This window comes from Acinonyx jubatus, chromosome C2 (assembly GCF_027475565.1).
Source record: "Acinonyx jubatus isolate Ajub_Pintada_27869175 chromosome C2, VMU_Ajub_asm_v1.0, whole genome shotgun sequence".
Classification (NCBI taxonomy): Eukaryota; Metazoa; Chordata; class Mammalia; order Carnivora; family Felidae; genus Acinonyx; species Acinonyx jubatus.
Window position 1 is genome coordinate 10,428,950 of NC_069384.1, and position 15,739 is coordinate 10,444,688.

Here is a 15,739-nt window from a genome sequence, read left to right on the forward strand (position 1 = left end):
TGCTGCCCTCTGTGCTCTGCCTCCGTTTGCTGGGACTCCTAGGGAAAACAGGTGGAGCTTCAAGGGTGCCCCCTGCCCGGCACCCACCTACCCCATCAGACCTCGACGTGCCTCGTCACCAGCTCCTCCTCCCCGGATCGCCCACACCTCCGTCTTCGTGGAATCACCTTGCTCACGTCTTTAACGATAATTGAACTAGTATGTGCTGATTCGTTACTTCATTGAACTTGCATAATGAGACGATGAGATGGAAAGACTGGTGTCGCCCCCGTTTTACGGATGACAAAGCTGGGGCCCCAGAGAGGTTCAGTGACTTGCTCAAGGTCAGGCGGCTAGCATGTGGCAGAGATACGGAAACGGGCATTTCTGGCTTCAGGGCCCACACCCTGCGTGTGCCCTCGCCCACCAGATTATATACTCGGTGCCTTATCTTTTGCAGCTTTTGAGCGTAAGGCGACCCTTCCATCCCCTGTCGTGTAGCTCCTGCCTCCTCATTTGGTCCTAGCGTTTGAGCTTCTAAACGGGTTCCTCCTGGAACCCGACCACTGGCCAGAGCTGAGGCTGCCGTTTGAGTTAGGTCCCTGTGAGCTGGAGAAGGAAGGTCTCTGTGTGCCCCTTGGGCGCTCGCTCCACCGTGGACCCCCACACGGGACACCTGCAAGCCTGCCGCCTGTCCCCTCGGGAGCCGAGAGCAGCGCACCTCGGGGCGCCAAGGCCTCTGCTCGTCTCCTGGCACCAAAGCCAGGGATGCAGGGAACCTTCGAGCCTCTCCGGGCCACACGAGTGAATGAATCAGCTCTCTCTACGGCAGCACCGTCCTCCCAGGCCCGCACTCGATCCTGCAGAGCCACTTTCGGGGATGGCGGTTATTTAGCCGGTCTGTTCTCTTTTGCTCTCCTCTGACTTACCCGTCTGGCTACAGTCTGCTGAGAAAAACACTTGAGCCTCTTTCGCTCTCCACACCCACGTACTTCAAATACCAGGCCCATAGGTCATTCTAATGAGGGAATCCGGCTAACAGCGCGTGTGCTCTTGGGGCGGGGGGCGGGGGGCAGCTATCACCACTGCAGGTGCCGGCCAAGAAGGGCCGGGAGGTGGTGAAGGGCAGCGCGTGGGGGGTCCCGAGGCTCGAAACGGCAGTCACGGGTGCCCACTGGCCGACTCTCGCCAGTGATCAAGCTCGGTGCCAGGTCTGATCGGAAGAACACAAGGAAGTCGAAGGCAGAGTTTTCCCAGAGTGGAAAAATGTCACACACACCTGTGAACAAAGTGTCATCACTTATTACCTCCGTCTATGAGGTCATGAGCAGATGTCCTGGTGCTCAAAGCCGTAAACAAGAGCCCATTGTGAGGGGAGCAAGCGGAATATCCCCACCGTCGTGAACAGCACGTTCCTGGGGCCAGAACGCCCCAGCTAGTGGCTCTTGCTGGACGGATGGTCACATTTCTTGTGACTGCACATAAAACGATGGGCGTAAATAAAATGATAGAGTTAGAATTATGGGCAACAATTTCACAAGTATTCACCTTGGTTGGATTTCATTCCCGATTAAGCAGGCCAGTCTGTGGTTGCCCGGGGAGGGGGGCGGGTGGCATTAAATGCTCGGCTGCCAGGAGCCCAAATTCAGCCCCGTAAGAAGCTGCTTCTGAACTATAACCCAGGCTCACGTTAGCTGTCGAGCACAGTGTGGGTATAGTGAAGTCAGGAGGGCTACATTCGCTTTCTGGGGCAATGGTAGAGCATGGGAAGTATGCCAGGAGTCTGGATTCCCAGTGCTGCTGTCACTGAGATTGCAAATCGGGTTTTGGGATTTCCTGACGACAACGTGAAGAACAGTGGGTGTAAAGCTGAGAGATCTGGGTTCTGCTGTGTATACAGGCTGTGTGACTTGGGGCAAGTTACGGAATTTCCCCGAGCCTTGGCTCTGGTACCTGTTGACGAGGGACAATAAAATCTCTCTTGTTTACTTCATGAGACCATTCCGAGGACCCAATGCAATAGTATAGAGGAAAATGCGTGAAAGGTTGCAAGTTCTACACAAATCTGAAAATGCCAATATTATAAAAACTAATTCTTTGTCGTCATTTAGGAAATCAAGATTAGGATGATCGTATGGGGCACCTGGGTGGCTAAGCCGGTTGAGCGTCCAACTTCTTGATTTCGGCTCAGGTGGTGATCTCACCGTTCGTGACATCAAGCCCCACGTCAGACTCTGCTCTGACAGTGCGGAGCCTGCTTGGGATTCTCCCTCTCTCTCTACCCCTCCCCCACTCGTAGGCACGTGCGTTCCCCCCTCCCGCCCTCCAAAATGAATAAACGTTTAAAAAAAGGGATAGGATGATTCACTAGGGCTACCAAGGGAGTGGGACCATTTCAGAGGGTAAAATATACAGGTGCCTGTAGAGAACTTGTTAGTCATAATGTCAAGACCGGAACTCTGACGACATTCGGTGTTTGAACTAGCTTGTATAATGTTCCCTAAAAACTCATGTTCACGGGGAACCTCAGAAGGCAACCTTACGTAGATATAGGGGTTTTGCAGATGTAATCAAGTAAGGTGAGGACGTCTCGGGCGAGGGTGGGCCCTAACTCCAATGACTGGTGTCCTTATAAGGAAAAGTGCATTTGGAGACAGAAGCCACACAGGGGAACAAAGGCCACGTGACAGCAGAGGCAGAAGCTGAATGATGAACTTGGACACCAAGGAAAGCCCAGGCTTGCCTGCGAGCACCAGAAGCAGGGACAAGGAAGGAAGGATTCTGCCCCAGAGCCTTCAGAGAGAGCACGGCCTTGCCGACACCTTGATATTGGATTTCTGGTCTCTGGAACTATGAGACAATAAATTTCAGTTGTTTTAAGCCTCCCCCCCCCCCGCCCCACACCGTTGGTTTGTGGAAATTTGTTAACAGCAGCTCTAGAAAAGTAATACAGTATTTTCACGGACTCTGAAGTGCTGACGCTACAGGCGATGGGGGAGGCGCACGGGGGCACAGCTACACGTAGGCACACACATGCACATGAACATGGGCGCCGGGAGGGCTGCGTCCTCAGAAGATACCGTGAGTTGAAAGTGACCTTGTGGGTATCCCACGACCCCCGGGCTCCCTGTTTTGCAGCTCAGGAGACTGAGATCCAGAGAGGTCACATCGTTTGTTACATGAACTCGTATCTAAGCCTCTGGAAGGAAGAGCAGCCCGGCCCCTCATGCGCCCAGACCTGCTGGGTCCCTGGGGCCACGTCATTACTCACTGCTTGTGTCCTCAAGGTCTTTTTTTTTGTTTTTAATCCATTTCAATCCCCCTCTACCCTGAAGCCACCTGCTGCCACCTCATCCTTTGCCACCTTCCTCTGAGAAAGGCATGGTGGTCTTGGACCACCATCCCTGTCCTTGGGCTTTTACAGCCACAAACCCGTTCAGTCCCCATCAAAGTCAAAGACCGCTTTTGGAGGCAGATGTGGGGAGGCTGCCTGAAACACGAGCCCGACTTTGAAGCCAGGAACATAGCAGTGGGGGGGGGGGGGGGGCGCGGGATGGGCAAAGCAAGGAAGCCTTGACAGGCTGGCCAGGGGGCTGGAGGAAGACAGACCCTAGAGTGGAAATCCCGTGGCCGTGAGTCCAGCTGGGGGAGAGAAGAGTGAGCAAGAAATAACGCGGGGTGGGGGCTCATCGGGGAGAAGGTCCTAATAGCTGGTGTGGGATCCAGTCTTAATACGGTCCATACCTCTTGTAGGGTCTTTTTTTTTTTAATGTTTATTTATTTTTGAGAGAGACAGAGTATGAGCAGGGGAGGGGCAGAGAGAGAGGGGACACAGAACCTGAAGCAGGCTCCAGGCTCTGAGCTGTCAGCACAGAGCCCGACGCAGGGTCTGAACCCACGAACCGGGAGATAAAGACCTGAACTGAAGTCAGGTGCTTAACCGATTGAGCCACCCAGGCGCCTTCCCACCTTGTAGGTTCTTGACAAAAGGTGGATGGCCGTAGGGCCCAGAGGACCACGTGGACGGGCCACCTGGGCCATAGTTGCCTTTGCTCCCTTGACCAAGATGGGCAGTTGAACAGGGTGCTGCCTCCACATCGCCGTGCCCTCCTCACCAGGCCTGACCAGCAGCCCCTCCTGCACGCACCCCTACCTCAGCGAGATGCCAAGGGGAAAAGTGATCTGGGGTATCACCTGGCCACATTTGAACGATGTCCTAAAGATGGCAAATCCCTAAAGCCCAAAAGGGATCCTCTTTGGGTTCCAAGAGAGAAGAGAAGCTGATGGGAAGATAAACTTGTGGGCCGGGCCTCCTGGGCTCCTCCAGTGCTCTAGGCCCCTCAGCACCCCTCCCTAGAGAGCAGCCTGGCCTGTCAGCCATGACTGTGGTTGCAAAGCCAGGCCGGACGAAGCCGGTTTCAGCATCCAGTGGTTACTTGTCATTGTTCCTCTTATCGCAGGCTTCACTGTAGACAGAATGCAGATCCTTGGGGATTGTTCACTGGGGACTTTTCATGATTAGGAATCACTAGCTTGCTGTGGCCAAAGATTACACAGTAGACCCTTGGACAACATGGGTTGAACCATGCAGGTTCATGTACATGCAGATTTTTTTTTGATAAATACAGTACAGGACTGTAAACATATTTTCTCTTCCTTACGATTTTCTTAATAATATTTTCTTTTCAGGGCACGGGGGTGGCCTAGTCGGTTAAGCGTCTGACTTCAGCTCAGGTCATGATCTCACGGTTCGTGGGTTCAAGCCCCACATCAAGCTCTCTGCTGTCAGCACGGAGCCCGCTTCAGATCCTCTGTTCCCCCCTCTCTCTGCCCCTCCCCGTTCCCCTGTGTTCTCTCTCCCTCTCAAAAATAAATAAACATTAATAAGAATAAGAATAAGAATATTTCCTTTTCTCTAGCTTCCTTTATGATAAGAACACAGTGTGTAATATACCTGAAATACAAAATCCGTGTTAATCGACTGTTTACGTTATCGGTGAGTCTTCAGATAGGCAGTAGGCTATCGGTAGTTTTTGGGGAGTCAAAGGTTATACATGGATTTTCAACAGGGCAGGGGTCGCTGCCCCTAACACCTGTGTTGTTCAAGGGTCACCTGTGTTTTTATTGAGCTTTTTTGTAGCTTTCCTTGGTGTGAAAACGTGCATGACAGTTGAAGATACTCTGTTCTTTCTAACTTGGGGGAGGAAGACAATTTGAGTCTTACGTGGGTTGGGAACAGATGGGGGGATGGGTGGGCCTTTCATTTCTTCTAGGTTTCATTTCATGATACATGACTAAGAGGAGAAACTGTTAAATAGAGACCCACTGCAGTGATGTGGGTGGTCCAAATACCATGCTTAGTCAAACCTTAGGATCCTGTTGGGGAACTCTGAGAAACAGAAAAGGAAAATAATAAAAGCCAGCACAACACACACACACGCACACACACACACACACACACACACACACACACATGCACACCTTCAAATATCATGCTCCAGATACCACTTTAATGATTTTACTCCTATGAACTCATTTAACCTCCTCCAAACCCTATAAGGTAGAAAATGTTATATGTACCCATTTTCCAGGTAAGGGCACTGAGGCACAGGGGGGTCTGGGGCCCTGCCAAAGGTCAGCTAGCCCAAGTTCAAACCAAGAGTTTGTCCTTTGAACCACCTAGCCAAAAAATGTTTTCAATGATCAATATATGTGCATATTAATACTTATTAATATTAATAGTTGGTATATTTCTGTTCTGTTAGTTATTTATGTATTTATATGTTAGTCACTGTATTCTGAGTTATATATATATTTTAAAATAGTTTTTAAAAGTTACTAAAACCATGGCGGTAGACATATGTTATAAAAAGGTGCTTGCGTCCCATGCATGTATGTGAAGTGTTTGGGTGGAGATCCCCGTGCGTGTACATGTCTCTAGTCCTTATTGAACCTCAGTCTGTCAGTTACATATTGTGAAGTCAGTTTGTTGACTGTAAATTTTGTCTGGCCAATCCCATGAGTACCCAAATAGCATCTAGCATTTAAAAATAATATTTAGGGGTGCCTGGTGGCTCAGTCAGTTAAGCGTCCGACTTCGGCTCAGGTCACGATCTCACGGTTTGTGAGTTCGAGCCCCGTGTCGGGCTCTGTGCTGACAGCTCAGGGCCTGGAGCCTGCTTCGGACTCTGTGTGTCCCTCTCTCTCTGCCCCTCCCCTGCTGACACTCTGTCTCTCTCTCTCTCTCTCTCACTCAAAAAAAAAAAAAATGAATAAACGTTAAGAAAATTTTTTAAATAATAATAATATTTAAAGTCCACCAGCAATTAGTGTCTTTGAAATACAGAGAGAATAATTTGAATTTAGCCTATTCCCAAACTCAGGTACTCCGTCTTTCCCAATCCTTGAAGGGGCAAGCAATGTTAAAAAGGAAAGATGAAGCCCTGGGTGTTGTATGGAAACCAATTTGACAATAAACTTCATATATTGGAAAAAAAAAAAAAAAAGGAAAGATGGATACAGTTTCTTTCACTCCTTGGGGACCAGCTCTGGGGGAGTGGATAGCAGCCAATCTGATCCCATGTTCCCTGGAGTCTTGGCTTGAAAGAAAACAAAGCTGAATCTCTCTTGATCCTGTGTTGTTTTATTGATGATTAAACGGAAGCCGTGTAACTATGCGAAGTGTTAACATCTCACACAAATACCAAAGGTGTGCATTCTGGAATTTAAGCAAAGCCAAACTCAAGGGAGTGTTGGAAAAACCACCAACTTGTGCCCAAGAAGTGCCACCTTTCCAGTTTGATGGCTGGAAAGCATAAATTAATGGTCAACTACCCAGCGGATATATCCAGGCCATCACCTCATTGTTTTGTGTGTTCTCTTTTGTGTTCCAACAGGGAAAAGCTTCACTTTGACAATCACGGTCTTCACGAACCCACCACAAGTTGCCACGTACCACAGAGCCATCAAAATCACAGTGGATGGACCCCGGGAACCTCGAAGTAAGTGGGCCCCCCCCTCGGGGCTGGCAAACCTCTGGGCTGGGACACTGAGGCACCAGGGACGGTATCTCAGAATCCTTGGGTTTGACTGACGTTGCTCAAATGCGGCTAAAACTTGTGTCAGAGAGGGATAGGAGGCTCCTGCAGGGAGAGAGAATTTTATCGTTGACAGTCGTCAAAGTTTGTCTCTGAGCACTGGGCTCCTTTTAAAGCATTCTCTTAGAAGGCAGAAGCAAATCAGCCTGAGTCAAATGTGTGTTGGAAGCATTTCGGGGCTGCATGAAACTAAGGACTAGTCCCTCAAATACACGGTGAAGTTCAACAGTATCAGAAACGAACAGTAAATGGAAGAATGGCCAGCCGCAGGGGTGGCCCAAAAAAAAAAAAAAAAAAAATGCCTGAGGGTCAGAGTGGACCACAAGTAGTGATTACTATCCATGCTGGCCTTTTATTCATTTGTTAAGGCCAGAGATGAAAACTATGAAAATGACCATGTCTTTTCCGTGGCATAGATCAGAATCTTATTACAGGATTGATTAAAATAGAGAATGGGAGGGCAGAAGAATTCCTGGGGGAAAACCAGTAAATATAGAAAGACGGTACCAAAAAAAAAAAAAAAAAAAAGAAAGAAAAAGAAATAGCTCCTGTGAGGAAAGGAAAGCTTTTTTAAAAAGCAGTGGGGTTGTTTAGTCTGCAGAAAGATGTTTTCACGGTGACTTAATGACTATCTTTGAGTAAACACAAGAGTAACACTCTTTTCCAGAACCACACCCTTCCCCGGGCCGGAGGCTGGGTTCTACCCATCATCTGCATGCCTCCAAACCGTATCAGGTCCCCGGGGTGGAAAATGAGTGCTGCCTCTTCTGGTGGGAGAGATTCAAAAACAGGGCTTACGCCTGGAGGTTGAGACGCGGGGAGGCGAGGTCGTAAAACGGACTGGTTAAGAATTTGGGTTCTGGGGGTGTTGGGGGTGGGGGGAAACAAGTGGAGTTCTGGTTCACGCGCTTAAGCCTTCAGCAAGTTACGGAACCTCCCCGGACCTCAGTTTCCTCATCTGCAAACTGGAGATAATAGTGAGGGCCGCTTTTATAAGACAGAAAGAGACAACGCTTCGTGCCTGGCACAGAGGATGAACTTGGGAGACGTTGTCCATCCGCAGGAGGGGCTCCCTGCCTGCCTCTGCAGCTGCTGTTCGGCGGGGCTGTCCTCCAGGGGCCTTTCTTGTGGTGGGGGTGCTCATGGGGCTGTAAGGCCGCCCCCAGGTGTGACTCTACAGGTCACCCCGTGCTCACCCCAAGTCGTGCCTCATAGTGTCTTGATCCCATAGAACCATCCCATGTGCTGCCTCAGCTTTCTCAGTGCCCCAGAGAGGGAAGAACCCCCACAGGGAAACCACACCCGCCAGGAAGAGCCCCCCAGGATGTGGCATTCCATTCACGAGGAGCGCCTGGGTGCAGCCTGCCTGCTCCGTGTGACTCCCTTTATCTCTGACCTCGGTTACCGCCTCTCCGCTTTTTCTCTTGAAGTCACAGAGACCATCTGTCGGGTCATGCCCAGACTCAGGAAACTCTGGGACTTTGGTGGCATCCCCCTGATTCCAGTCTGTGTTTGAACAGCCAGGCCACAGGCACAGGACCACACAGTGACAGCCAAACCCAGCTTTGTAGGTTTCCAAAGTAGGCGTGGCAAACTGAAGACTCATAGTGACCCTGTCATATTAATAACGGAACAGAAACACCCAGCAGGCGCCTTGGCTCTCTGTAGAGGACCAAAGAGGAAGCAGGCTTAGATTCGAGCAAAGCCCAGGGTTGGGGGGCAGGGGGCATGCAGGCGGCTGTGAGGTGTCAGGAAAATGACTCTGGGGGTCGCGAAGTCGTGAGAGAGGCTCACTCGGGTGGTTGTAGAATCTCTGTCTTTAAAAATAGAAACAGTAGTTTCGACTCAGACCGTTCAAACGCTGACCTGCCTGGAGGAAGAAGCTTTATAACCAGGTGACCCCTTGGTATACCTCTACCTCTGTTATTCTCTCATGCAGAAAAAAGGGCAGGTTTTTGCCCCACTGCTTGTATTTCCTGTAACATTCAAAGAAGCATCCAGGTGGCTGAACTTGAGAAAAACAAATGATGGTCGCTCTGACTGTTAAGAATTGGCAGCCGGAGGGGAAAATATGCTATTGTAAGGGCCTGCCTGTGTATACAGTTGACTCCCCTGCTGTTTTTTAACTCCAGAAAGCGGTCACGATTGAGAAGGGCTCTCTGAACAGACAGAAGGGATTTGCTCCAGAGGCATCCATTTTCATGGTGTCTCTCCTGCCAAATGGAATTTGGGGTCTTAGGAAAAATTAAATGGGAGGTGCTAAGCATGCTATAGAGAGGTGTTACAGTCCCAAGTAGGCAGTCTCGCATTTCGCAAAGGTCTTCTAGAAGGAGAATTAAATGCACACAGACTCCCAGAGGGGCTTGAGTAATGCTGACTTTTCTATTCACCCAGGAAGCAAGGGTGGGGCCCCTCACTGCTAATATTAGTATGCTGTTTTCCTCGTTATGTGAACATCTCGATTCAAGGTGGGAACTACTTTTTGATGAAGTTCTGCTCGCAGCCATTTTGTTTTTAACGAGAAAGTGAACAGAGTTGGGTTTTTTTTCCCCCCCCAGCTTTATTGAGATGTCATTGACCTATAGCATTGTGTAAGTTTCAGGTTTGCAACATGATGATTCGATGTACGTGTATATTGCAAAAACGATTACCACGGCAAGATGAGTTAACAGATCCATCCACTCAAATAGTGTGTGCCTGCGTGTGTGCATGCTGAGAACTTTTACGATCTGTTTGCCTGGCAACTTTCAACTATACGACACAGTATTGTCAACCATAGTCGCCATGCTATACGTTACATCCACAGGACCCGTTCATCTTACAACCGGAAGCTTGTACCCCTTCACCATCTTTGCCTACTTCCCTGCACTCATTCTACCCCCATCCCCTGCCCCTGCCCCTGCCCCCACTGATCGGCTCTCTGTTTCCATGAGTTCTTCTCTCTCTCTTTCTTTTTTTTTTTCGATTTTACATGTGAGATCATCCCGTATTTGTCTTTCTCTATCTGACTTATTTCCCGTAGCATGATATCCTCAGTGTTCATCCATGTTGTTGCAAATGGCAGCATTTCCTTCCTTATTAAGGCTGAATGATATTCCAGTATGTAGTTATGGCAAAGTGGCCCTGGCATTGACAAGTACAATCGTTTTGAAAAGTTCTATCGTTTCATGGCATCAAAGAGCGGGGGAGCTGAAGAGAGAGCCTCCGGGCCTCGTGGCCTCAGAGAGAAGGGAAAGTCCCAGAGAAATGAAATGATTTGCCTTGGTTGAGAAAAAGTAGTTGGTAATAAGGCAGGAGGAGAATGAGGGGCTCCTGGTACCTCATCCTGTTCCCCTGTCCACCTGTCCATTCACCTCTTCATCTCCCTGGGCCATCTGTCCACCACCTATGCCAAAGTCTCTGAGCTGGCTTCTCACCCTCGTGTTTTAAATGAGGCGATAGCCCATAGGGCTTCTCGCGTTCATCCCAGCTGTAAGATGGTCTGAAAGGGGCAAATGGTGGTGCTTCGTTGCAGGCATGGAGGCCTTTAACTTGAAACGCTCATGCAAAGAACCAGAAGAAAAGCTTATCTCACTCAACCTGACACTCAGGTGATTAAGGAAAGAACAGTGGGGGCGCCTGGGTGGCTGCGTCGGTTAAGCGTCACACTCTTGATTTCGGCTCAGGCCACGATCTCACGGTTCGTGAGGTCAAGCCCCGTGTCAGGCTCTGTGCAGACAGCGTGGAGCCTGCTTGGGATTCTCTCTCCCGCTCTCTCTGCCCCCTCCCTCCTCGGCTCTTGCATTCTCTCTCTCAAGATAAATAAACGTTAAGAAAAGAAAGAAAAGGACTATGAATTAGAGAGCATGCCACAGCTGACTTTTCTAGGCCAAAGGGATAACTTGGTCCTTCCCACCCCACTTTCCTGGGTTTCGGTGGCGAAGGCACAGCAAAAAGTGTATTCCAGAGAGAACTGAGAACTGTTTTCACCTCAGATGGTTACTTTGCTCTTTTGCAGTAACTGACCCGCCACTTAGTGCACTGTCAAAACTTGGGTGTTTTTTTTTTTTCCCACACTCCGTGAGATTTATTTTTCAGGTCAGACTAAGAGAGAAATTACCAGTTGATGAAAAATTAATTTTATTATGGAGAAAGAGCACTGTCCGCAGGCATTTGCTCTGTGGGGATCGGTTCTTGCAAGCAGCAGTATGCAGCTAGTACACAGATGCCACAATCCTGGGTGGCTTGTTATGCAAATGACGGTACATTTCCAGGACGGAGACAGAACCACGCTTTGTGGCTTGTTAACACATTGAAAGAAAGAGTCCTCTCGTTACGCGGGAGAGACAGGGCGACCGGCTTTTTCAGGAAAACGGTACTCAAGAGTTGTTTTTCATGTATTTTTTATATTTGAGGGGATCTAATGAAAACTCCTAGCTCGAGCCCATGGATCTGTGATGTGATAATACTGAGATACCGAAGCACATTCTGTGCAGCTGTTTGACTAAATAATTTGTGTGGCGGCCCAGGGCCGTGGAGGAAGACATTTTGCTAAGGAGAGATTGAGGAGAGTTAGCAGCCGGGACCCTAAGTGACCCGACGGGCAGGGGGTGGGGATCCCAGGGCTGCGGACTGGAGAGTCCTTCTGATGTCACAAGCCATTACCTGTCTGGCCAGATAGCTGTTAACTTCTGGAACATTGAGCAACCTAATTAAAAATTGAAAAGATTAATAAAACAAATATTGGCCATCTCTGGGACAACACCTGCCCTCAGGTCAAAGGAGTCCTTCACAGTAACTGCTGTGCTGGTTTGGAATTCACAATAACAGGGAGCTAGGTGGAGCCGTTCCTGAAAAACTTCGGAAAATGCCATTTTCTGGGGCACCAGCCTTCTTGCCGGCTCACTTTCTTAAAACAGGGAATCGTAGTTAAAACAGGTCCACCGAAGGGCCTAACTCTTCATCGCTCCATTGCTTTGCTAAGGACTCTGTGGAGGTCACATCACACAAACACATTTCCTTCTGTGATTTTGAATGTAAGCAGCAGATCTGCAATAGACAGAAGAAACAAGATCCTTCAACATGGAGAGTGTGTCTGGAGGGAGAAACAGGAATGCGTGGAAGGTACCGGTACACGGTGGCGATAACGAGCCTAAACATATTTGAGATGGAGTCTCCTTGGAAGAGTGTGGGATGAGCAGAAGTGTTTGCGGATTGCTCTTGCGACTAAGGCACAGTGTTTCCTTAACTACTGTTTTCTCTTAATCGTAAAGACACCTAATAACAATAATAGCTAACACTTGGTGCTGATTGTCTGCCCAACACCGTTCAGACGGCTTCCCGTACATCAACTGATCTAATCTTTGCGAGAACAGGTGAGGAAGTGGAAGCAAAGAGAAGAGACATCCCTCGCTCAAGGTCACAGGGTCAGTAAGCGAGAACTGAAACGAAACAGCCCAGACGCGGCCATCCGCAGCCGCCACGGTCTGTTTTCAAGAACTGTGCCAACCCTTCCTTGCGCTTCATGGGATTGAAATTTCTGCTTCAGAAATTTTTTATTAGGAGAGTGTATCAATCCGACTCCGGTTCAAATACAGCCGTCTTCAAGAAAGCCGAGCCTCATAGCCTTGGCAGTCATTGGACAGGAAGGGAACCCGCATTCGCCCTTGGATGAGGTTGTAATGCAATAGAGCCTGGGGCACAGGGCGGGACCCGGTGAACGGCCATGTGGTCACAGGTACCGATGGTCGGTTCCATGTCTGTCACCAGGGTCTGCTTGGGGACGGACGTGAAGCAGGGACCTCCAGTGTTGGCATGCGGGAAAGACGAATCAGGTAACAAAATGAGGAGCGCCTGGGTAGCCAGCTCAGTCGGTTTAGCATTTGACTTCAGCTCAGGTCAGGCTCTCCCAGTTCGTGAGATCGAGCCCTGCATGGGGCTCTGTGCTGCCAGCTCAGAGCCTGCAGCCTGCTTCAGATTCTGTGCCTCCTTCTGTCGCCCGCTCATGCTCTGCTCTCTTTCTCTCTCTCTCTGTCTCAAAAATAAAGAAACATGAAAACAGAATTGTTTTAATGTGACAAAATGATCACTTGAACAGTCCAAGTCTTGTGCCCCCTCCCCCCACCTTTGGCAAAGAGCTTCCTGGAAGGTCCAGATATACGGGTGCAGCCCTCTGGAAAGATGAAAATTTGTGTCATTTGCCACCAAATGGTTAGTGGAAGGCCAGGCAGTTTTACAGGTCTGTGAGCTCGGGATTGAAGTTATCCGTCTACAGTCGCTTTGTTTGCTCAGAACTGCTTAAGCATTTCTTCCAGTTAACGAACAGTGATCTACTTAATCCTCTGGATTTTTCAAATATCAGATTTGGACCTCAGTTTTTTTTCTAGATGAAATCTGGCTCCACAAAAGAAAAAGGAAATAATGCTATCTTCTTCCCTCCCACTCAGATATAAAGTAAGAGACAGGCTGAGGGTCAAAGAAGAGGAAAGGTTCTACTGCCTTATATCCCTCCCCCCCCACTCTGAGAGGCATTTCGGTGCTACGATGGACATTCTGGGGTGACTTTCTCTGGTACTGTAATTCTCATGTGCTAAGTTCCCCAACAACCCCCAAGACTTAGCAATGGCAGTTTTTCAAGGATTAATAATAATGTGCCTAAGTGTTTCCGATGAATTTTAGAACCTCTTCCTGCTTGTTATTTTTAGTGGTATGAAACAAGATTAAGAAGACTTTTATATAAAGGTTCCCCTGACCCTTGAGTTTTCGATGGACTTAATTCAGGCCCAGGTCCAAAAGGGTCCCTTGGACAAATGGGAATAGAGGAAGATCCTGGGAGAAGTATGCTTCTGTCCCTGGAAACAGGGATAAGCCCTCCTCGGTGCTCACCAAGACCCGGGGAGGCCTATGACCTCTTGGTAACTAGCTCTATTTTATATCAAGGTTACTAAGATTTTTTAGATGGTATTTACATTGCTGTAGAAAGGAAGGGGCAAAAATCCCTTCCAGGTACCAGTGAGAATGCCAGGAAAGAATCTGGGCACCTTCACAGTCTGATGGAGGAGAAAGAGGAGAGAGGAAGCAGGCAGTGAAATTTAGACCATTACCTTGGATTTCTCTTTCCATCGGGGCCATTGTAAACCGAAGCACGGTCTGGAGTTTCACCCCGGTGAGGTCAAGATCTAAGCTAATATATCACAGCCCTTGTTAGAATTTACTATATGAAGTGTTAAAAGGAGAAAAAAGAATCTGTCTCTCTCGAGGCTGCCATTTCTTAATCTTAAAACATGTAGAAAGGTCTCTGGGTCCTGAACGGGGGACCTGGGTTTCACGATGATGCCATCAGGCCAGTGGATGTGACCTCAAGCAATTATCTCAAGTACTTTCTTCCTCACTTTCCTCTTCTGACCAACCAGGCGATGGGATGAGATAATCTCTAAATTAGCTCCCACTTGGAAGGGGTAACAAAGTGTTGTCCGAAAAACAGAGCCCTAAGTTCCACACAAGCAAGGCCCCTTCGAGGCCGAGTCTCTGGGCCCCCTTCCCTGGGGGAAGGAGACTCCGTCCTGTGTGACATCGGACATATCCACATGCACCCACATGTGTGATATGTTGGATACCATTGTGGTTTTTTTTTTCTTATGTAAATTTTTGAAAGAGCTTTCACCATTTTTTTTTTTAATTGTTATTGTTTATTTAGTTTTGAGACCGGGACAGAGCACGAGCGGGGGAGGGACAGAGAGAGAGGGAGACACACAATGCAAAGTAGGTTCCAGGCTCCAAGCTGTCAACACAGAGCCCGACGCGGGGCTCGAACCCACAAATTGCGAGCTCATGACCTGAGCCGAAGTCGGACGCTTAACCGACTGAGCCACCCAGGCGCCCCATTTTGTCATTTATTTTTGAAATTATCTGGCTGTGAGTAACTTGTTTTATTACCTTCAGCCCCGATTTCACCGCCATGAACAAGGTGAGTGCAGTCAGGGGCTGAGATCCCCATATCCTCACTTGCTAACTGTGTGGGTGACCATACCGGGGAGGGAGGGGAGGCTGAGCCTCCATAAAACAAGGACAGTGGCTTTATTAACCTCACATGGCTGGGAGGCTGGATAAGACAGCTTCTGTGGAACGTGTAGGGCCCACAATAAGTGTTCAGAAGACAGAGCAATTATTTGCATTTGGTCTTAGAGTTCTTTGGCTATGAGAAAACTCTAAGCCAAAAAAAAAAAAAAAAATTGAGAATCCTCAGTTAAAAATTCATGAAGTCGCCATCATGCTGCATTTTTTAAGACATTTAGTTAAACATTTATAAATTTTGATTTTTTTTTTTTTCAGTTTTCCTTTTGTATTTAGCCCCAGCAAAATTTCTTTTCTGGCATTTTTATGGACCCTTGAAACACTCCGGGCACTGTTCCTAAGTCCCTCTTGGGTAAAATGTTTCTCCCAAGTCCCTCTTGCTCCCAAATGTTGAACTTTGTGAAAAATTCCAGGGGAAAAATCCTGTCTGAGTAACATCGCAAGTCGGTGCTGAGATCTAACGTGTGGGCTCTTTTCAATATAGGCATGACAGGGCTGTAGGCCCTTCCGTACTGTTCTAGAAAACTGACAAAGTGTGCCAGAGGCCCCTGGAATCTGAATTCTTGCCCCAGAGGAAGGCAGCTCTCCTCCCGGGGTACCTGGACCCTCCA

General features: G+C 48.7%; 1 protein-coding gene across 5 annotated transcripts in view; it reads left to right on the top strand.

The window, feature by feature from the left end:
• The window catches only part of RUNX1 (RUNX family transcription factor 1), a 254,923-nt gene that overhangs the window by 179,999 nt on the left and 59,185 nt on the right, over positions 1–15,739 (top strand). For all 5 annotated transcript variants that reach the window (XM_027041648.2, XM_027041646.2, XM_027041645.2 and 2 more), the window contains one exon: positions 6,876–6,980. In XM_027041648.2, coding sequence (XP_026897449.1) covers positions 6,876–6,980 — 105 coding nt within the window. The remainder of the gene's footprint in view (positions 1–6,875; positions 6,981–15,739) is intronic.